This window comes from Odontesthes bonariensis, chromosome 1 (assembly GCF_027942865.1).
Source record: "Odontesthes bonariensis isolate fOdoBon6 chromosome 1, fOdoBon6.hap1, whole genome shotgun sequence".
Classification (NCBI taxonomy): domain Eukaryota; kingdom Metazoa; phylum Chordata; class Actinopteri; order Atheriniformes; family Atherinopsidae; genus Odontesthes; species Odontesthes bonariensis.
The window spans coordinates 35,038,962-35,062,833 of record NC_134506.1 but is presented as its reverse complement, the minus strand read 5'-3'; the positions used below and the strand labels follow the sequence as shown (position 1 = coordinate 35,062,833).

Here is a 23,872-nt window from a genome sequence, read left to right as displayed (position 1 = left end):
AGTCTACAATAATTTAAATATGACAACTTATAAAATGAGAAAGAGGTCCAGTCGGCTTTGAAAAATGACATCAAAATATCTGTTGTAAATATACAATATTGATCAAAATAGCCTCATGTTTATATTTACAGGATGTTTTTATATTTAAATTATATGGCTTGGGTTGATTTGCCTTGATTTCTTTCTTGTTTTTTTTTTCAGAATATTGAGCTTTTTCACAAACATAAAGGATTACTTTAATACACTCTTCCAACTGGATGTTTATTGAAATCAGGGTAAACTTTCTCAAGCATTGCCTAATTTGTAAGCTGAAAGAAATAGTTTCAGAATTAAGCAGCTTCAAGTTTTACGATTAAATCTATTTGTTAAAAAGATGCAAAATGATAGTGATGACAATTTTCAAATAGCTACTGTCATTCTAAAGTTTTGATTAAAGGTCTGAATTGCATGCAATTTGCCTTATATTCATATGAACTTTACCTCATATTTATATACACTGATTACATTTTTAGAAAATTCGTAATTTATAGAATCTCTATATTCAAGACGGGTTTATTGAATATTACTATTCAAAAAGTAATACACAGCAGCTATGGAGACCCTCACAAGATGAAATTACGATGGTAAAAAACATTGTTGGAGTTGTAATGCTACAATGTACGACTACTCTTTATTTTACAAACGATTAGTGCAGCTCACGATTTAACAGCTAGTGGCAGCAGAGTACCCGCACAGCTTCGCAGCCCTGAATTTGGAAAACGAAGAAGAACCTGACCGGAAACACGGCAGTGACGTTGCTGTTTACGATAGATGAGTGTTGCTCCCCGGTCGTTTTTTTACTTGGCAATTTTGTGCTTCCAAAGTTGCATTTCACATTAAGCAGGTAGTGGCATCCACCAATATCTAACAATGGTCCTACATAACTAAGGTAAATTACTTTTGGTGTTAACGTTCATTAGCTGGCATGCTAATGCTGCTAACAGCTATGACATGTTCGTAAATTATAAGCTAACTGGAGTCAACATCATAATGCTGCATTCTTCACTTACCTTTAGCGATGTGTCATGTCTCTAACAAAGCTGTTTGTCTGAGCTATCGGTAAAACCACCGGAAAACGTAGCTTTATTTGTGTTTTTTTTCCTCTATTAGCTGAGATTTCAAGTGGTAAAACAACTTAAAATCTCCTAATCAGGAGGTAAACAGTTCTGACCTACTTGTCCCCAATGTCAACAGTTTGCTCGTGGACCGCAAAGACAAATATAACTATTCTTTATTTTAGGCCTTTTTGCCACATTCTTGTCATAGTCATTCTGTAACATTATGATGACGGTAGGTGATGCAGTGGCTTAAAAACTTTCCGTGTAGGATTTTTTTTTTTTTTTCAGGATTGAAGCGGGACTATCCACTGCTGCCATGTAATGCTTCTGTTCGTTTCTCTCTTAGGAAAGAGTAATGCCATAAAGGAAGCACACATTGCCAAGTCTCCTCCATAGGGGAGGAGAGGTCCCCTCAGAAATGGCAACTGAACTTCACGAGACTATATTTATGGCTAAGCAGGAACGCCACAAAAACCTGTTTCTGAACTACAAAAACCTGAATATTTTCCCTGTAGAGCTGCTGAAAGATGAAGGACTGCAGTTTTTGGAGAGACTATACATGAAGAGAAACTCACTCACTACACTGGTATCCATACATGTTATTGTCTTGTTTAACCATGAGAGAACTTTACTCAAGTTTATTTCCTGTAAATCTACTAAATATTTCTGCTTTTGCTCTGTCATTATCAGCCTGACAATCTTGCTCAGAAGCTCCCAAATCTCATTGAACTGTGAGTATTCTGCTAAGCTGTATTGCCTTGCTGAGATGCTGATAGTTTTGCCATTTTGGATAACTATTTTTTTTTTTCTTTTGAATTTAAGGTACTTGCACTCAAACAACTTAGTCCTTATTCCAGAAGGTAAGTTCTCTGCTTTGTCATAATACTACACTAGTACTTATCAGAGGTTAACTATAATTAGTTACTTGCTTGAAGATAAAGCGTTCTATTGATTTCATTGCCAGCTATTGGAAACCTGGCCAGGCTGCAGTCGTTAGACCTGAGCAATAACACCCTCCAGCTCCTATGTCCAGAGATCGGCCGCCTTAGGTCTCTACGGCACCTGAGGCTGTCTAATAACCAGCTTAAATCTCTTCCTCCAGGTAAATTAACGCAGTTGACAAATTGCCTTGTTGTTACGATTCTAAACACAATTATACAGTTAAAATGAAATAATGTTTATGTAGTACCATCATATTAAGACGGGCCATATTCTACATAAAAGCCTAAAAGACAAAGCTTTGAAAAAGTCTCTTGTTCTTGGTGTTTCAACAGTAAAAAGAGTGAAACAGGACGTTTGAACAGACATGAACGGCACAGTTGAATGCATATTTGTTGTGTCACAGCTCACATCCATACAGATTTATATTTCTCGCTGTATCATACAATCAGTAGTAACTTGTAGTTGTTGCATTTTCTGCTGTTAAGGAGCCGTGCTTTGCAGGCTCGCCATTTACTGTTGTTTTCTGTGTGAGAGACGACCATGTGAATTGAGTTTTAAGATTTTTGTTTGCCAGCAGAGGGCCACAAAGCTCTTCAACCACAGTGGGCAGGAGCTTGTACTCCCATCAGTCGACAACACACGGGGAAACCATAATTGTTTTTGTTAATTATTCTAAAATTGTATCTCTTACTGTTGTTTTATGTTATTCTTCAGGATGAACATAATCCTGTTATTGTGCAGCCTAACATTTTAATGTTCTGTTACATTTTGTAGTCTGATGAGTGACTCAGACGTGTCGGGAATCAGCCATTATTTGATGCAGCCATACAAGAACCCTGCGTCCTTTGCTTTTTTCTTATTTTTGTTATGGTATTTGACTTACTTCGTATTACTTCTGTCAAATCAAAGGGGAAAATGACAGAGCAACATATTCCAGGTTGAATATCAAATTGTACTTGACTGTAAGCTTTCTGAACTGTTCAATTGCATCAAAAGATTTAGTCATGCCTTCAGGGGTAAAAAAAAAAAATTTTTAAATGGTGTAAATCTGATCTGGTATTACCTGTTTCCGTCTCTCTTTCATGTCGGTCTAACACCTACAGAGATCGGTGACCTGCAGGATTTGGAGACTCTTGATGTGGCAATGAACCAGCTGACGTCTCTGCCGGATCGGCTGCACCGCTGCCTCTCCCTACAGAATCTGACAATGGACCACAACCAACTCAGCCACATTCCCCGGCAGCTCTGCTGGCTGCACCGCCTCAACCAGCTTTCAATGGCCGCAAACCGGCTGACCTTCCTACCACTTGGTCACTATACTCCCCTATTTGTAATTTCCTGTTTTGTTCTACATTTGGTGAAAGATACAACGTTAATCATTTGTGTGTGCGTTTCAGATCTGGGCAGATCACGAGAGCTGCAGTTTGTGTTTGTGGATAACAATGTGGACCTGAGAGGCCTCCCGTCCTACTTGTACAATAAAGTAATCGGCTGCAGCGGGTATGGCACCTTCTACAGCTCAGATATTGTTTAGAAAAAAGCGACCGATGTATCCAGCTCACCGTAGGACACTGTCTTCATTGTCATCTTTGGGCTGTCTGAGGTGTACGAGTCAGAAGGAGATTTTCATTGGAAGCAGATTGTTATGGAGCAACAGCTGGATCATCACAGCATGCTTATCTTTTTGCCTGCATGCCCACACCTGACACACACATCACATGTCACAGAAATTCATAGAATCTGAATGAAAATAACACCTGCAGCCATGATGGGTGATATCTGTGTTTGCTGGCTGTGCACAGGTGTGGTGTATCATCTCAAGTACTGGAGGGTGATATGGGTGAGGTACTGAGTGAGGCTCTGGTGGGGCTGCCAGCTGAAGTGAAGGTAATCGGCTCAGAGACGGATAATGTAGTTCCCCTGGAGGAGCTGGCTATGAGGACTCTGCAGAGCTTCTACCACCACCGCCCAGCAGGTGAGGAGATTGTACTCCATTTATAGAAAATGGAAATGTGAGGTGGCTAATCATCTAACTAGTGAAAATCTTTCACTGAATAATTTTACAGATACTCCCTGTTACTCCATGTTGTACTTTTAGACCTCAGCTTGCTGCCTCCCATCACCCTCCCAAGGAGCCTGATGGAGCTGCTGCATTTCCCCCTGGGTCACTGTCACCGTTGCAGCCAAGCCATGTTCACCATCATCTACCCCAAACTTTTCCCCCTTCGCGACACCGCCCTGGCAGGAGTTCACCGCAGGTCAGGAAAACATTCCCACTTTTTCCCATTCTTGCTTATACACCAACCCTCCCTTCCTTTCTTCTGACATTTTCGTTCTCCCCTCTTCAGGACAGCCGTAAGTTTTGTGGCCTATTGCTGCTCCAGTCGCTGCCTTCGGACCTTTGACCTTCAGGGGTGACAGTTTCCATTTGCCTCCACTCGTGAGGGTGACAGATATTTTAATGTCCCGTCATCTGTCACCAGGCAGTAAACGGTGGACCTTGTGCAGGAGCTCTGTGCCTCATCACAATTAAAGGGAGCACATAGAAGTGTCCTGTGCAGATGTTTGTCGGGACGGACGGATGACTGACACACTGCTCTTTTGGTTACACTTCAGCTCTCTGGGCAAAGACTTAAACCACACGACGTTCCTCGATATCCTTAGTAACTACTCTGAGTGAACAACACACCACTGCGTCATTTTACTAACAGAATAAGACCTGAACTAGCTAGTTCCCTACTCACACGTGAGCACTTTTTAAGAGCAAATCTTTTGACTTTTGTGAAATTTTGGAGTCATTTATTCATGCAAGTTTCTTGTTGCAGACACATTGCATTAATAGTGGGTTCATCTATGAGGTCTACACATATTTAGTGTGGTTTGTTTTTACTGATTCCTAAAGAATATTTGAAGGATTATTATTTAAGATAGCGTCCATGTGTTTAATAATTGTTATTGTCAGCAGTAGGTATAAGAACTTGTTACAGAAGCCAGATTCCCAAGGCTCACAGGACAATGAATGCAGTGAATATTTGTAGAAATAGCAACATTTTACTGCATGATGTCACTGCCACGGTCATTATAATAACACTGTCTCCAAAAGATCCCCTCAATAAAATGATTTATGTTTGTCAGTTAGATTTGATGTTTTGGAGCAACATTTCAGAAGTTTATGTGTTTAAAGCAGATCATTACAAGCATTAAAACAGCTCTCTAAAAAACAAGTTACACGAGCCAAAAAGCTGAATTTTTGCCAAAACACTTGGCACTTAAATATCCACGGACTCCCTCACTTTGAAGTCTGTTTTCTGTCATTATCTGAAGTAAAACGTATGGACACTGTGTGATTGTCTCGTACAATTGTTCTTTGTCATTTGTTTTGATTGTGTTGCATTTGGCAGTAAACGTTGACTGATGTTTGACTTTGAGTGAATTTGTACCTCTCACCAGGTGAAAATTTGCACGTGAACTCTCAGCACTGCAAAAGAGGACTGTCGGGAGAGTTTAACGTAAGTTGTCTTTGGTTTTGTTTGGGCACTTAGAGATCATATGAATGGTTAATGGTGTGATGACTGCAGCTTTGCAGGTGTACATAGGTCCGGGCAGTAGATCTCCTCAGCTTCCAGTGGCGTGGATGCTCTCCAAAGAAACATCCCGCTAAACAGAGGGTTCTGAGCCAAGTTTACCAGCAGTTTTGTTTTTTCTTTTCTTTTTTATATCTTTAATTTTTCTATTTTACCATCTATTTCCCACAGTGCTTGCTCAAAAACTTAGCCTAAACTTCCTTTCTGCCGTTCCCCACGTGAAGTTTGTCCATAGAGACGCGAGAGCAGTACATTTGTTGTTGTGGCGCTGTTGGCCTGATAAAAAAAAATAGGATGTGGAGCAGAAAGCAAAGTGCCTCCATTACCTGGATCGATGGCATGTTCAGGCAAATATAAAACCGTGATTATCTCTGGCGGATGCTTCAGCTCCGTGCCCTCCCTCTGGGAATATCACATCTCAGCTGACTGCACATGTGGAATTACACACATCCCCACCCTCCATTCTCAAATAAAAGAGGTAGGCAAAACAAAGCCGGAAAAAAAACAAAGCCCACAATAAACTGGGACATCTTAGGAACACACGCACCTCAAACATTCATCAACATCGCCGTCTTCCAGGGAAAACGCACAGAATCAATAACGCAGGATTTTAAAAGACTGTAAAGCCATCATCGCAGGTTGAGCTGAGCAAAAACTGTGAGATGGTTTTAGGAGGAGAAATGAATGTTCAGAACCCCCAACTTGAAGTACATCAATTTGAACTCGGTCATTTAGAAAACACAAGACCTGAGGAGAGAAATCGCTACTTATTCAATCAATGGCAATACTGTATGGGTGTGACTCATTGAGCTCAAGCTGACTGCTATTTGATCATTGGAGTGATCCCTTTAATGGTGTCTTCACTGTGCCGGTAGCTATAGGCGGACAAGGCTAATCCAGCTCATGCAAAGATTAAACTACATTGAACTAACTTGACGATCTAATGTGGACAAAAATCATTTTAAACAGAAAAATGTTTCCCAAGAGGAGATGATGGAGCTGGAAAAGTATGTCCCCTTGTCATCATAGTTTCTCAGAGTGTCGTTTTGGAACTATTTATATTTCATGCATCTTATTAAGTAAAAACCAAAGGACCACAGGGGCAAACAAGTGTGCACACTGAGGAGCGTGTCAAGGACACTTACTGACAAGGAGATGAGCAGGCTCATGCCTGCCACATGCCTGTGCTCTGCAGCCTTCATATACAGTAGATATTACTGACGTGCAGCATTAACTGTGTCGTGAGCTGAGTGAGATGATCATATTTGCATTTTGTTACCGCTCTTAAAATGGAAATCTCCTTCGTCTTGTGCAAATGTTTACGCAGCACTCGCTTCATAAATAAACTGAGTAAAAATGCACCGAGTTCAGGGGAGAGACGCAACATTTTCCAACTGCTCATCTTTACAAATGGCACCAGTCCTCAAGAGGGTCGGTGTCTAAAGTGGTGGTGCTGGTGTGTGCGTGTGTCCCAACAGGTTAAAGTATTGGTGAAATAAAGACAGATAATGCCTAATTTAGAGGCTGTATTGTCTATGCCCCGTTCTCTCCCGTTATACGGATATACATGGATCTCGAGTAATCTAAATATCTTCCAAAGGACGCCGACTTTCACCAAACTGTTATCGGTGAGTAGATGAACGTATTTTAAGCCAGAAATAAGGTCCAGGTTTAAAAAAACAGAACTTCCCCTTTAAGACCAATGGCAGAGAGGTGAAACGTGTAGAGAGGATGGAGAAAAGTGAAGAGCACCGCAGGCGAAAGCTCTTATTCTGGTGCCACTCTCTCACGCTGAATTTTAATGTCTGTCCTGAAAACATCTTCTGAGCATCTCCTTTATATTTAGTTTATTTTGATAAAAGGCTTTATTTGTTTTTACTCTGAGTAAACTGTCACATTTAACTTAAGTGCACAAGTGAAAACTGAACATTTTGCTTAAAAATAATCTTTAGTTTACTTCATATTTTATCTCAAACGGCCCGTTAAATGTGGACATAACCATCTTCCCTGAAGTCTGTCTTGCAGTCAACATGTCTCCTAAAACCACGGCCGAGCTGCCCTACCTTTTCCCGCTGTCTCTGACGTCAGAGGGCGCGGCCATTTTGTGAGCAGCTTCACATTCAATACGGCGAGGCAGGAAGTTATGACCTAACCATCAGATTAAAAGAGGGGGTGGGTTGGGAGGGGACACTGCAATTTAACATTATATGTTTCTGTTAAACTACTATTTAGTTATTAACAATTGCAGCTAGAGTTGAAGTTGTATACATAACCCTACACAGGTTTGTGAACAAAAGTCGACAGTCTCTCTACAAATAAAAACACGTTCAATCCTTTTCGAATATTTGCGGCTATTAATAAATTCTTTAACATCTCAGTTCGTGTTTTTAATGCCATCACACAACTACAACAACTCCTACTCAATATCTCAACAATATCTACGATGTTAATCTTATTGATTAATCTCTAATAGTGGTTATTTGGGAGAGAAAACTTTTTCGGTAATTTAGATAGTTCCCCACTTTGACAGCAGCTTTGTTTTTGTTTTTTTGTGTTTCTTTTTTTCAATACTCGTAAGCATCCGTTTGTCATCCAGAGATTAACTGAGTACCCTACTATTATTATGTTTGGTTTTATTTTTATTTTTACTGTTGTTGTTTTCTCTGACATAACTGGAGGCTGTGTCACTGAGGCACTTTTCTTTCTTTTTTTTTTTTTTTTTGTGAAATTGACTAACCAAGAACAACAACCTCGGAAACGTCTGGAAGTAAAAACCATGTCCTCCTGTGAAAGTCGTACTTTGTAAAAATCCGAACAGGAAGTGCATGTGTGGGCGTGGGTGTAAATCCGCGAGGCTTACCTCGATGGTTGGGGGAGGGTGGTACGTTTCCACCGGGGACAGTCCCGTTTAACGGAGCTGTGGAGCGGACAGACATCTCCATACTGTTCCAAGGTGCACACAGCAAAACAACGAGGAGGAGAAAGTTAAAGAGGTAGGTTTTACCAAGTTCTCGCTCTGTTTGGATTATTCTGACTAACTTTAAAAAAAAAACAACAACAACAACAGCAACACAGTGTTTATTATTCACACATACGTGGCTTTAAAGTTAGACACGAGCAGCTTGTTTACCACCGTGGGATGCATGTTGTCTTACTCGGAGCTTTCTTTAGCAACTTTACTGATATCCATGGCAACATTGACCGGTTCTATAAAGCTCTCCAAGTTAAATCCGAGGGGAAATGGGAACACTGTTGCTTTGACGTTGCAGTAGTATGAGTTGTTTCTCGATTTAACCACTGGAAGGATCGAACTTTTGGACGTGTTCTGTTTGGACCGGTGTCCCCGCTTTAGATTTAATAGAAGATTAAAGTAGCTGCTTGTTGTCAGGGTTGTAAGGAGCGGTTTTAGAGCCGAAACAGGTTCAGCACCGCGGACAGCTCCGGAAGCCTCAGAGGAAGCTAAAGGGCAGCTGGTAGTAAAACTGTACTGTCACATCCAGGAGAAAAATGAAGGAGATACTTACTGATTTCTCTTTATGTAAGTGAGGGGAAATTAGCCACACTTCGCTTGTGGATGAGGAAGGTTATCTGTTTGTGAAGCGGAACAGAAGGTGGAGGTAAGCCGTGAACACACCTGGAACTAGTTGATCTGAAGCTGAACGATTATCGTTTCCTTTGGGAGGGACACAGTAGATGAAATCAAGTGCTTCGATAAAGGCTGTTTTGTTTTGCCTGATGGAACAGTATCTGTGCGGTGTCAGGAGGCTGTTTATGGTTCAGATTCAAAGTAACCCAGAGATGTGTTTCATCACCCCCTGACATTCTGTTTAATACTATGTATTCAGCGTTTATGGCAGGCAATTCTCCAGTGTTTAGGTCTGTTGGTCTAAACTGTTGGCCCTATTTCCTGTCCTGCCTCCGCACTTGTGTTTAATGTCAGTAAGGACAAAGAGCTCAGGCTGAGTCCTAAGCAGGTCAACGCGTGTGTGTTGTCTCTGTTTGGCTGAAGGGAGTTGTTTTGTAGCCAGGAGTACACAAGATGTATATTTGAATTACAAAAGGAAATGAGCATCCAGACACAGAGGCCCAAAAGAAGTTGGCCCAAAACCAACCAAATATTAGTTGGCTGATTGGTGAGCTTTTAGCTGTTGGTTCAGGCTTCATGTGAAACAGGTGTGTTCTCAGACGCTCTGGGGCTGAAATGTTTCGATGAGCATGAACTCAGGGCTCACAAGCTTCCCATTGATGAAATGGTTCCTGCTGTCACTGGCACATAACAACACCCCACTCCCATCACGCCAACATAAAAAAAGTGAGAAATTACCACCAGCCTCCTGCCCAGTCCCACAGTGGAAACACATACATTATCCACACAGGAACGCATTCTTCTTCTTGTCTGAGGGCTGCATTCAGAGCTTTCATTTTCTTGTTGCCCCACCTCTGAGGTTTAAGCAAGAAGCTCACAATGTTTAGCATTTTCAGGTAATTCAGTGATTTATTTGAATTTTTTTAATTTGCATTAAGTAAGTTGCAGTGAGTGCTGTTTACAGAAGTGTTGACTTAAGTCATTTGACTTTAAATTTCGCACAAAACGAGTTCAACACAATTGCCTGGTTAAGTAGCCTAATAAGAACTTCTTACACTTTTTAAGTTTGACTTTGCACAAGCAGCGTGGTCTCGCAGGTACAACTTTGCATGTTTCATCAACTTGGAACACGAAATCCATGATTTTGTCACAGAGTGTTGGTACCAGAGTGAACACTTTAGACCTGATTATTACTTGTAAACAATGTTCCCTCTAATTTTTCATGTGTCTGGGCATACACACAAGCTCTCTGAGCACACTGAGGACCACTGTGAGCAACACCAGATGTGCACGCTGTGGCCACACACCTGTATCACACCTGTTCAAAACCTTTGATCATAGCAAGTTGCATGGCTTATTAAAAGAATCAAATCACAGTATTTTCATTAGTTTACTTTTAATATAAGCGATTTGGCCCACTTGAAATGAAAAAGACAAAAATCTTGTTGTTCATGAGATGTGTAGTATGTTATATGTGAGAGTCATGCTTTCAGCCTGCATGTTTTGCAGAGTAGACCTTTCTCACTCGAAAAAGAAGAAATCTCACCCAGTTTCACCGCTTGTTCTTCTATTTGTACATACTCAGACATTCATTCCATCCTAAAAGAACCGCATTTCTTTTTTACTTTGGCTTGGTGAGTGGATGTGTGGGCAGGGCACATATGAAAGCACTATCAATGCTCTGATTGGCTGCATAGCGTAAGTAAATTATATCGTATCATTTGTTGAACACCTGTCACTCACTGCGTTACATTGAAAAATGGTACAGAAAAACATTAGATATTAATGAATACGTTTATGGTGAATTTAATTTGACATACATTTTCTTGTGCGCTGAGACTGTGCGAACAGTGCGCGACTGCACAGGCGCGCAGCTTAGAGGGAACATTGCTTGCAAAACAATGATTTTGTACAATTTTGCAGCCGGATGTAATTAAAAGACGTCGTCTTTGCAGTCTTCAACCTCTGGTTGCGCTGGCTGTGCGTTGTTTTTTGTGATTGCGGTCGGTCATCAAACAAACTGATGTGCAGTGTCGTTTTGAAGTGAAGAAGATTGCTTCTGAATAAATTTAAATGTAAACATCGGTCACTTTAAAATTGATCTTCACTTATGAGGCATGAAATGTGATTTTGTAATGTGTTAGACATTTAGGGTACATGCGTTGCACTTTGGTGCTGAACACTGAATGTTTTTTCATGTAACACCTTTTTTACTTTTTCAGCTGAAAGGTCAGCTAAACCCCTCTTTCCCACTCACACACAAACACGTAACCACACACACACCTCTGTATCTTGATCCTAACGCCCCATCAGCCAATCATTTCTAAGATGCCTGAAACTATGATATGATCCCCTCATTGATCAGGATGACATGGCTGAGCAGTGGTAACTCGATTCCTTGGATGGCTCCAATGTGCAGAAGCTCCCCTTTTACCTTGAAATCAAGGTTAATAACATTACAGCATAAAAATAGCGAGAAAAAAACTGAAAAAACATCACCTCTGGTAAGAAACCATGAGCATTTTTATGCTTGTTGTTTGTTTTTTCATGCAATTTGCATAGATGGCGATACTGTTATTTGTGCGTATGCAGTATTATGTGCAAAATTAACAGTCATTTTCCCTATTCTCTGCATGCAAAATATATGTATCGACATCTATTTCAGTATCTTCTGCAGTACATGTGCCTGTCAACACTGTGTACATTTGAATATGTAAAAATGAACAACATATACAGAGCAGTGTGTTGACAGGATACCATTTTAAAGTGAGCATACAGCCGCAGAGCAAAGATGTGACACAGGAAAGAACGGGGTGGTGCGAGTGTGTATCAAGGGGCAGGAGGTGTGTTAGTTTGAGCTGGAGAGACCGTGAAGGCCCGGTGAAAATGAAGAAATAAGGGTAAACATGTATGGTGGAAAGTAAAGACACTGAGAGGGAGAGCGGTCCACGTGTTATGTAAGTGTTTTGAGGTGTGTGCATGCGTGTGAATGTGTGTGTGTGTATATTCTGTAGGCCCACAGATTAATCCAGTGGGTTTTATCCTCAGTGAATGGGACAGTGGGGCTTTGCAGTGATTATCCCTGCAGGCCACAAATGATTGCTTTGAATCTCCTGTACGTCCCACACTGTCATGTTTGCCTTCCAGCACATTGTTTCGTGTCAGCATCGTGATCACGGTGACGGATTCAGCAAAACTGACAGATCATAGAATATGTGGAGACGTCTCCACTGAAGGTGGCAGCTGAGAGGTAGCTGTGAGGTGTTATTTTACTAGTTCTTTTTTTTTTTTTTTACTTTAGTTATCCTTTTGAGAAAATTTCAAGAACTGCCTAAAAAGTGCAATTTAATGTTTCTTTTCTTTCCTTCTGACCGACTACGCCTCTTCATTTTGTCCTCCCATCCGCGCATTTCTCTGGTTAATCCGTCCATCTCAAGCGTAGCCGGCCTAGCCTAGCTTTCTGTCTGTCCTCTTTTGGATTACATAACAAAGAAATGTTAGAAATGCAATCTGCTCCATCATCCTCGCTCAGATGGGACAAAAATGTCCCATGTTCTAATGTTGGAAACCTGCCCTCTCCATTTGTTTTAGGTCTCATAATCCCCCCTCACAGCAAAGGTGTTCAAATCAAAACTTGGCATCTTAAATGGTGCATATTCAGGTGCCAACTTTTAGATTTTGTAACTATGATCAGTCACTGAGTGGCAGCTGCATTTAGTCTCCCTGTCAGAAATCTGAGAAACATGGTGCTTTATAGTTTTTTTTTTAAGTCATTTTGCTTTGTTTTGATTTAATATCTCGCAGGGTTCAGGCTTTTCGAGAAAGTTCTGATGACATAATTTTCCTAATGAATTGGTCTTACATTCAGATTTCCTTTGTGATTTTCCACAGCAGATTTCTCTCTGTGTGTCCGTCCTGCCTCTCCATAGGGAATGTTTTAATTCGGCGAGGCCATATTGTCACGGCAGGGGCTGCTGTTGGCAGGAAACTATCTTGTTCCAATCACTCTCTCGTTGCGTTCAACCAAGATGGAAATCAGGAGGCTGGATAATAAAGCCGTTCTGTGACTTAACATCCATCCTGCCCTTTGAATTAAAGACTAATGATTTCTTAATTGCATAGAAAAACTGGCTTTAGTTTTTTAAGGTGTACTAGAGGAACTGCGTGTGAAATTACATAACTGATGTGTGATGATAAACAGTGAAATCTTCTTTGAATACATAAAGAATGCAGCTTTTTAACTCTGACAAGATGAGTCTTTGTACCTGTTTTACATTGTCTTTCATTTTCAACCTAAATCAGCATTGATAAGCTGGCATGTCAGGTTGCTTTGACATGCTTAATTTTTAAAAGGCCGGATTTACTAATGGTGAGTGCCTGTTGCAAGCCGTCGTTTGGCAATTTTACTGTACAGATTCATTACAGAAGTACAGTGGTAAGTTAGAGCCTGAAAGGTTTGACTAAGGTTTTAGTGTAGAATCACGCCATCGAATAGTTTATGGTACAGTTAAGTCCATCCTGGGATCCGCATAACAATGTAATTACATCTTTAGCATTAACAGAATAGCTTTCTTTTACACAAATTGAAGGCTGGATGGTTGGATAAACTCAGAGCTGGCTATTTGATAAGTTTATAATGTCATGCTTTTTTTATTCCAACGGATTAGTCTGTAAGTGCTCCATGACTGTTTCATTCGGTTGTGCTGTCCATGGTCCTGAACCATGAAAAACAGTGTTCAAACAGTGGGTCATTTTCAATGTTCAGTGGAATCGTTTTGTTCCTGACTGGAGTTTGACACTTGTATAACATGTGACACTCGTGCAAAAGTTAAACAGTTTACTTATTCATTTATTTATTTAACTGCTTATTTATTTATTCATTTTAACAGAGCCAAACAGCTCATGCCAAATATTCTCAAGAAATTGACAAATGGTAAGCAAGGTCATCATCACACTTATCTACTTTTATATTAGTACAAGCAACATACTGCACCCGTATTGTTAATTAGGTATTTGCTTCAGATAATTAAGATGTTTGTGCCCCACGCTAATTTGCTTTTATTCTTGTGAGATTGTGCTGGTCATTGTTGAAATGAGTTGGTTGTGTGTTGCTGGCTTCATAAAGCAGCACAGTTTAAGTAATATACAAAAATATACAAAAATAATATGCAAAATTTTCCACTGGTCTCTGTGCTTTTTTTGGATTACAACCTCACTCTTGAATTGCCATTTTTAGTAAATCTGGCCCTTTTACGGATAATGCAAGCTGGAGTGCCCTCAAGTCCATGCCTTTGTGTGTCTGGATGTTGATGCATGGTGTATTAACAGTCAGGCAGAAAGTGGTAGGTGAACTGTCTGAATAGTTTAGCCCTCAGGCTCTCGCCTTATTCTCTACCCTGGTCAGATCTTGGCATACTGTATACTTACTGTTTGTAGGTCAGCATTTTGTGTGCACCACTGATTTAGTTTGTCCGATGGCAAAATATTTCAGCTACTTGTAATTTAAATGAAATTATACTGATTTAGAGCATTTTTGTTACTGATAATATATTGGTATGTTGGATAATACGCTACTTTTTAGACTAAAAATGTCAACACAAGTTTCAGTTCCTCTGTACTGTACGTCATCCTCTTGAGTATTTGTAGATGGGTTGGATTCTGTAACTATACAGGGCAGAAGGGACTCCACAAGCCATTACTAAATGCAAGCGCATGTGAATATGCGTGTTTGTTTCTCCTGTGTGTGTGTATTAGCCTCTCTATCTTAACAGCAACCTTTCTGATTCCAGGATGTCTTCTTCCACTGTTACACAGTTGTATGTGTGTATTACAGATATCACCTGTCACAAAAAGCAGAAGTCAGATTGGTCTAAAGTGCATTAAATCATTGTACACCAAGACCCTCCTTAAGTTATGTGATCATGGTGAGACATGTTGACTGTCTCAACAAACAGAAATTTTAGAGTTTTGTAACTATATTTGCTTTAGTGACTGTTTAAATTAGGCATAGCTAATGAATGGAAATATGGTTGGATGGAGTAATAACCCCTCCCACTACACAATTTCCAACAAATTGCCAACTTAAGCCTCTACCTATGAATACCTTTGAATCCAACCTTTTCTTTTGACAAGCTCTTGTGCCGCATATCAGGTTGATGAGATATATGAAATGTCAGTCAAATGCCATACATACTGTACATTCACCTGTGAACACACGCTGTGTGCTGCATGTACTCTTATGTTCAAACAGCTTCATAAACACACACAAGGAGATATAAAAGAACATATATACTCACACATACATACAGTAACACACGCACAGACTGCTGTTGCATTAGTAATGTCGGCCTAGCTCTATCCAGTGAATAATGAAACATGGTTCTGCCTCGATGTGTTAAGATGCTGGATCCACCCAGTGACGTTTTCAGTTTTCACTATCTCAGTAGAGAAGCGTTTACCTTCACACACACTGTGTTGTTTATAGTGTGACATGGTGGGGCTGCAGTCTTCTGAGGTGAGAAGCTAAGAACTGGTGGCTTGTATGTTTTATAATGACAGATGATTATCTTTAGAAGCGCCCCGTGTTTTAGTTGTTGTTTGGTGTATCCACTGCTGTACACATTTTTTATACAAGGATTCATGTGGAAAGATAAAAAAAGGCAAGACAAGTCAGGTTGAACTATGGGACAGAGCGAGAGTACAAGAGGATGTTAAATGCCCTTCATGAAGGTTTATTTTTTCACATAGTTGCAAGGTCACTTCTCTTACCCTCAGTGTTTTGTGCTCTACGAGTTGTACAAGGAAATGGACAAAAGGTTCTCACTGCGTTGAATTATATTTCAGCTCTCCGTTTCTTCTTCACGTCTTATACCTTTTCCAGAAAGCCAATGGCAACCCAGGGTTCACTATGTGCCATTCAGTTGTGTACTACGAGATTTACTCTAAATCATACGAAGAGATGGAGTATTGCAAAAACAGCTATTCCCATTCAAGCCGTGCTCTGTGTCTCATTCGCCCCCGACTCCTGCAATAAATCCACGAATGGGAAGGAAAAGGTGCACCAGCTATCCTGAAAATCATCATATTTAGATTAATGCCTCCATCAGCCTGTGAGAAAACACAGCCAAACAACCGACAAACTGACCTGGTTTCCCTGACTGTGAGATTCAGAGCAGCCACGGTGTCCTTGTGTCCTATTTCCTTCACAAACGTTGTTTCTCTCAAATGAATAAGGTGATTGATTGACAACAGTCTTTTTATTGCAGCGTCAAGGCACTTTATTATTACAGAATGGGTAATAATATGGGTCCATAGTTTATCATTCTGCCACAGTGAATGATCTCTTGGATCTCCTGGATCTATTTAGTTTCTTACAAAGAAAAACACTTCTAAATGTATATAAGCATTTTAATTACATCTCTCAGATGTATCACAGCTGCCCATTACTTTCTTATCTCGCTTGATGCTAACAAACGTGAAAAAAATGCCACGTTGGTTATGGTGAGTGTGGGTAAAGGGTTTGCTTAAGATTTCTCAGTCCGTTTGAGTTCAATTAGTTGTTCACATGACCATGATCAACCAATAATTATTGGTTTTTACTACGTAAAAAGAGCTGATTGTTTTGAGTGTGAGAATGGTGAAGAGAAGAAAGCTGTCTGAGAGCTGCTTTTAAAGTACATAATTATCACCTATGCTCATATATGTTCCACCCTTGTAAAGCAGTGAGTACGTCAAAGAGGAAACCCCCAATGACAAAGGTGGACATAAAAGCACTAAGACTGTTGAGGTGAAGGTTTTGGTGTTTTTCAGCAAGGCAATAAATGCTTTTTGCTTCGTTTAGTTATTGGTCGACCAGCTGAAAAGGCACATCCAGACCAAAGAGTTCTAAGGGGCATCCTGAAGGTTAAGGGAACTGAGTAGCTTCCCACAAGACGACATACCTTCATGAGCCTTTGCTCTAGTTCCATTTGCAGATTGGAATTCTGAAGTGATAAAACATCCAGAAATGCAATCCCCGGACAGATCTAATGTACACCCCTCCATGGAGAAATACAATGCAATTTAACAATAAACGTTAAAGAATTCTACAATATCTATATGTTTTGTTTACCCAAGCACACACACCCATCGATACAAAAGAATGGTTGAAAGGAAACATTTTAGCTTTCCTAAACTGACCAGCTATGAGACCTTATAGACTTTTGGTAGATCTAAAATTTGCCTTTAACAAAAATAACTGGAACAAATGTTAGAATAGTTTTGATACCTAGCAAAAAAAGATTGCAGAGTGCAGACACATGCAAATGACCAGAGGACACATGGAGGCTTTCAATGTTCAAATGTGTGTGGGGGGGGGGGCATTTTCTGTTGTTATTATTATTTTAACATGATAAAGTGTGTCATTTATTATTCCCCCCCTATTTATTATTCATTATCATTTATTTATTTTGTTCACTTACTTTCAAAATTGTATTTAAATGTTCTGATTATGCAAAAAACGGTTAATTTGCATTTATTTCTGATAATTCTCTGAATTGGTGTCAGAGATGATAGGACTGTGCTTAGAGATCTTAGACAGAGACTTCCTCTTGACTTTATATTTGTCTTATCAGTGTGTAACATTGTTTTTTAATTTATAAAACCTATTTTACAAACCTTATTCCAACTGACGTGAAACATTTTTAAAAAAGGAATAGTGTCCTCTCAGCAGTGTGTCTCCATTGCTTCAATCAGGCATGTTTCCTAAACCTTTAAAAGTAGCTGCCATCAAGCCACTCCTAAAAAAAGAGAACATTGGATGCTTCCATTTTAACCAACTACAGACCCATCTCAAATCTTCCTTTTATAGCCAAGATTGTTGAGAAAGTGGTTTTTAATCAACTCAGTAACTCCTTGAATTCCAGTGGACTCCTTGACAAATTTCAGTCAGGCTTCTGACCTCACCACAGTACAGAAACGGCTCTTATTAGAGTGTTACATGACATAAGGTTGAACACTGACTCAGGCAAGGTGTCAGTTCTGGTCCTGTTGGATCTCAGTGCTGCATTTGACACTGTGGATCACAGTATACTGCTGAACAGGTTGGAAACCTGGGCAGGACTCAGTGGGACAGTCCTAGAATGGTTCAGGTCCTACTTGGAGGAGCGGAGTTATTTTGTGACTATTGGAAGTAATCAATCTGATCGAGTGGCTATGATATGTGGAGTTCCTCAGGGGTCAGTTCTTGGACCCCTATACATGCTGCCTCTGGGTCAAATTCTGAAGAACTCTAAAGTCAACTACCACAGCTATGCAGATGACACACAGATATATCTCGCACTGTCTCCAGATGACTGCAGTCCTATAGAGTCATTGTGTGACTGCTTAGAGCAAGACAAAAAGTGGATGAACCAAAATTTCCTTCAGTTTAATCAAGAAAAAACTGAGGTCATTGTGTTTGGCAACAAAGAGAAGAGGTTTGCTGTCAGTAAACATCTTGAGTCACTGTCTCTAGAAACTAAAGACCAAGTCCGGAACCTCGGCGTGCTGATAGACTCAGACCTGACCTTCAACAATCATATCAAATCATTCACCAAATCAGCCTTTTATCAACTTAAGAACATATCCAGAATGAAGGGTTTCATGTCCCAAACAGATCAGGAGAAGCTGATTCATGCTTTCATCTCCAGCAGACTTGACTACTGTAACGGTCTTCTGACTGGACTCCCCAAAAAGAGTCTCAAACAGCTGCAGCTCATTCAGAACGCTGCAGCCCGAGTTTTAACCAGAACAAAGAGATCAGATCACATCACCCCAGTTCTCAAGTCTTTACATTGGCTCCCGGTCAGATACAGAATAGATTTTAAAGTTCTGCTGCTTGTCTACAAATCACGGAATGGTTTAGGGCCAGAATACATGAATGACATGCTAGCAGAGTATAAACCCAGCAGAGCTCTGAGATCTGCTGACTCAGGTCAGATAGTGGAGCCCAGAGTTCAAACTAGACACAGTGAAGCAGCTTTTAGCTGTTATGCTGCACACAACTGGAACAAACTACCAGCAGAACTGAAATCAGCCACAACTGTAAGCACTTTTAAATCCAGGTTAAAAACATTTCTCTTTCGGTGTGCTTATGGTTGAGTTTATATCTTTCTTTTTCCCCTCTTCTTTGATTGCTTTTAACTGTGTTTTAATTTTTATTCTATTTTTTTTTATTCTCTTTAAATTGCTTGTTTTTATGCTGCTTTATGCTGTTCTTTTAAATGCTTTGTCTTTAAGTAAAGCACATTGAGTTGCCTGTGGTATGAAATGCACCATATAAATAAAGATGCCTTGCCTTGCCTTGCCTTCAATACTTTCTCCTTTTTTTCTTATAGTATGGTTTAAATTGGGTCTTCTGTGTATTCAACATGGGATTTCCGTTTGTGTACTTTCACTGGATTTGTCTTTGTTGCCTGAAATAGCTTGTTGTTGGATTCTTCTACAATTGGGTCTGTGTTGCTGTAGGTTTATCATCAGAGTGCTAATCCGTTCCCCTTCTGGAGCTTTCCTCCAAAAGAGTATGTTTGCTCTGTTCTACTGCTGTATTCATATTGACAGTAAACCAAAGTTATAGAGTTCTCATGATTCTCAAACATGACTTTAGATGGTTTTGTATCTGGTAGAGAAACATGTGATGATGGATATGGCAAGCAGTGCAGGAGGCAAACAGGTTAGAACCCACTTATGCACAAATTCAGGGGTTTTAATCCAACAAAAGACAAAGAAGAACAGAATGGCAGAAGTGGTAATCTGCAATTCAGGAGCTGGACTTACACTCTTCAGGAATAAGTCTGATTCCGAAGCACAGCAGCTGTAATGTTCAATATTCTTCTGTCACAGTCACTTTTGCTGCTTTTCTCTTTGGGTTGTTACCCGCTTTCGTCATGGAGGTCATGTTGTGGTTCTTTCAAATTTTCTCTTCCTGTTTAGACTTTTACTTTTAACAGCTTTTAGGATTAAAGCTATTAATATTTCAATCAATAATTCATCTGTGCCCTTTCAGTGTCTCCATTTAAGTGCGTGCTCTCCCATTAGGCTTGATTTTGTACTTCATCGGGCTCAATATGAATTAACCAACTATAGTTGTATTCAGCTGCAAGTTGAGTCGATGCCATGTTGCATATACATCGGCTACAGATATGAAAAAAAAAGTAAATTGCATGGATTGGAAACTAAATCTTTCATTACAGACAGTAATGCTCTCTTTTCCTGGACAGTCACTCCATCTATTCATAGAAAGAGAGGGTGTGGAGAGGAGATGAAATGAAATGAAACAAAGAAAGCAGGCGAGAGGAGACAGTCAGAGGAAAGAGTGTGTGAATAAGAGGAAGAGCGGAGAAAACTGTGGAGACTAAATCCTCTTTCCCTGCTGACTTTAATCTCTCCGTGGGCTGAGCCTGGCAGTTCAGGCCTTACAGCAGCTGTCAGTCAAGGTGAGTGACGGAAAGTAGGGCCGCGGGTGGGGGGATGGGGACGGTCGGACGTTGTTCTATATTAGCTACGCCGTAACTCTGTGTGTGTGGGTGGTTATCTATGAAACGTGGGTAGCATGTTAAAGAGGTGTTGCCTTTTACAGTGGGATGGACGGATATGGACAGTGCAAAGAAAAAAGAAAACTATCATGAAGCAGAAAGGTGACTTTTTATTCTCAGTCTCAGGTGAAACATTCAAAAAGCTGATTGAAAATAGATACATTTAAAGCTCCTGCTTAGGTGTTACCGGTGAGGTAGACCTGCTGTTGCCATCAGCTGGTCTGTCTTTCTGCTGGTGTAGTTGGGAATTAAAATTATTGTTTACTTTTCATTATTCAGGAAGTTAACTTTCTGCAATCAAAATCATATATATGTAGCATCACATTAGTCCTTTGGCTGTATCATTGTATATGAAACAAACTTTGGTACATACTTAAAATATTGTCAAAATAAAAGTTCAAACTAAAAAGTATATCTCTGAATTCAGGTTACTGTGACGCTGTGTTGCTCTGGACCTGAAAACAGAGCTGAGAGCTGGTCATGCTAACATCACTACACTGACACACTGCCCAATAACTCACTGGAGAGGCACCCTCGCTGTGTAATCAGCAAAGCTTTGCAGTGAAAGGCTCACAGTGTCGCTTTACAGAATGGTGTAGCTTCTTTAATCTATGCTGCACGCTCAATCTGTACATTATGTCATTCATATTGATCAATATCTCAGGGTAGTGTTAAATAGATCAATAAATGACACTAATTTGCTCCGTTTTTCTTTTCCTCTTTCTATTTTTTTTTTTTTAAGCATTCCTGCTTTTACCAGTAATCCCCTGTGAACATACTATCAAGGCTACTAAAAACTATATGGTATATGCACCAATCAGCCATAACATTATGACATCCCTCCTAGTTTTAAGGGGATCCTCTTCATGTGACTTAAAGAGCTCTGACCAGTCAGAGACAAAGAACATCTGAGGGTATCTTGGTGTGTCATATACCGGGACATTATAGCAATAGATCCTTTGGGCCCTGTGGGTTGTGGAGTGGAGTCTTTATGGATTGGGCTTTATTCCCACAGGTGCCATCATAGTCTACCAGGGTGGCATCTGGGGAGTTTGAAGGCTTGGTAAAGTCCTCAGCCACTCCTCAGTGGGGGAGTGATGTTGACATATGGGTGGTTGTATGGCTGGTCAGCAAAACTGTTCAGGTAGGCAGCAAGTGTCAGTATTCATGTGAATGCCAGTATGCAGCAGAACATTGCATTGTAACAAGATGAGCAGTTTGACTCACTTTACTGGTCAGTGATTTCATTGTTGTGGCCTCTCAACGTAACCCCCAAAGGCTTAGTTAGTGGTATAACTGACAGGGTTTGCGAGAAGATTTAGCAGCCAAAGGTTTGTTTGAAAAAGCAGCAATAATGAGTGATTGTTTCAGAGTCATAGTTTATCAATAATTATACAAAAAAACAGAAGAAACACTGATCCAAAATGCATGTAAACGGGTTAAAAGAGAATATGGGATGTGGGATTTTAATAAACTGTGGAAAAGGTTGAGATTGAGCAAGAGTGAGAGAAAGAGCAGCCTCTGACAGTATGATAGGAAATGAAAAGCAGCTGGGTGTTGGTGTGTGAGTTAACAGAAAGCTGTGCCACTGCTAAGAGATAAGCAATCAGCAGCTGATCAATAACACAGCAGATCACTGAACTGGAAAGATGAAAGCAGCAAGGAGTAACAGGGAAAAGAAAAGATGGAGCATGTGGGAGGTCAGTGCTGATGTTACTGACGAGGACAGGCGACCTACAGTTTACTTTAAGTTAGGCTTGTGTTTTTTAATGTACTCAGGCATGTTTCATCTCAGAATACGGAGCTTGTTAGGAACATGCATCGCTATCAATACTGTTACTACCGACAACACAACCAAGGCAACACGGTCAATATGTGGTGCTGAAGTGAGCTCAGCCATGGCTGTGATGATACTTGGTACCTTTCCAATTAGAGACCAGTGACACATAACAACATCCTGAATAAATTAACATGATTCTTCAGATTATTACAACAGTTTGCTGAGAAATCACACTGACAGATTTACAGATCTCTCTTTGTGATTCAGCACTTCTTTTCAGTTTAAAAAGTGTTCTGTAAACTTTTGTCAGCCCTTTTTTCACCAGTAATGCTACTGATGTATGAACTCAACCTGTATTTTAATGCTGCATTATAGCGTCAGTCATGGCTGATGGCTAAAATGTAAAAAGTAAAATGTCAACATAAATATTTGAACGTTTTTATTACCAGGCACAGCAGACAAAAATACAAATACACACTCACATAGAGAGACTGCATGAAAGCAGGAGCGAAGCACTTTGAAAAGGGATTTTTTTTCCCTCCTCCCCTCCATCTCTTCTCCCGGTGCATGTTCAATTATTAACTGCCATGACGACTCCATGGGGATGGAGGCAGAGACGGAGAGACAGACAGACAGACAGAAGGTGAGACGGAGCAGGGAGACACTTTATCAAACATCCAGCTGTGGCTCTAACTGACCTTGGGCCTGCTCACCACAGAGATCTCGTGATAGACGCATAGATTCGGGACATGAGCAGAGCATTCCGGTCTCAAAATTGGTTTTATAAACTGACAAGCTGTTTGTTCTGTCACAGGATGTCTGACTGCTGGCAATTCAGATCATCTCAGACTAAGCCCGAAGCATTTCCATTATGTAGAATGAGTTTGTTCCACTTTTAATCAAAGAATTTGAATATGTTATTTTATTTAGTGGTCATCCCTCAGCACCGTGCCAGATTGACTCCAAACGACAGAGGTCTCTTAGTCCCTTTGCTGCACTGTACGTTGCAGTATATTAGATCACATAAAGCTTTAACGATCCCCGAGCTAAAAGCTGCTGGATGGTTAAATTTATATCAGCGACGAGCTATGTTTGAACAAAAACTATTTAGTAGGACTTGAGCAGTTGCAACAAAAATCCATTCGACTCTCAAATGATTGTGGTATGAAATGCGCTATATAAATAAAGATTGAATGAGATCTGATTGGGGCGGATCAGATTATTTGCCTCTTCAGAGTTCTAAATGCTCAGCGAGACAGAGGTAAATAGAGAAAGGGAGAGACAGCAGGAAGGAGACAGAGTTTGAGCTGGCTTTCTTTGTCTTCTCAGCC

At 40.3% G+C, this 23,872-nt stretch overlaps 2 protein-coding genes across 3 annotated transcripts in view; both read left to right on the top strand.

Moving 5' to 3' along the window:
- Positions 1–778: 778 nt before the first annotated feature.
- On the top strand, positions 779–5,461 carry lrrc28 (leucine rich repeat containing 28). Its single transcript, XM_075465453.1, has 10 exons — positions 779–928; positions 1,444–1,683; positions 1,788–1,828; positions 1,920–1,957; positions 2,062–2,199; positions 3,143–3,349; positions 3,437–3,539; positions 3,842–4,014; positions 4,138–4,297; positions 4,388–5,461. The coding sequence occupies exons 2-10, from the start codon at positions 1,516–1,518 to the stop codon at positions 4,455–4,457; spliced, it is 1,098 nt and encodes a 365-aa protein (XP_075321568.1). The 5' UTR covers positions 779–928; positions 1,444–1,515; the 3' UTR covers positions 4,458–5,461.
- A 3,027-nt stretch (positions 5,462–8,488) lies between these two features.
- The window catches only part of LOC142379991 (synaptosomal-associated protein 25-A-like), a 42,711-nt gene continuing 27,327 nt past the window's right edge, over positions 8,489–23,872 (top strand). For both annotated transcript variants that reach the window (XM_075465431.1, XM_075465440.1), the window contains exon 1: positions 8,489–8,616. The gene's annotated coding sequence lies outside the window, so the exon portion shown is untranslated. The remainder of the gene's footprint in view (positions 8,617–23,872) is intronic.

Coding starts and splice junctions, on each gene's coding strand:
- lrrc28 (XM_075465453.1), top strand. CDS start 1,516: ATGGCAACTGAACTTCACGAGACTATATTTATGGCTAAGCAGGAACGC. Junction 1,684..1,787: donor GAAACTCACTCACTACACTG/GTATCCATACAT, acceptor TGTCATTATCAG/CCTGACAATCTTGCTCAGAA. Junction 3,540..3,841: donor AAAGTAATCGGCTGCAGCGG/GTATGGCACCTT, acceptor GGCTGTGCACAG/GTGTGGTGTATCATCTCAAG.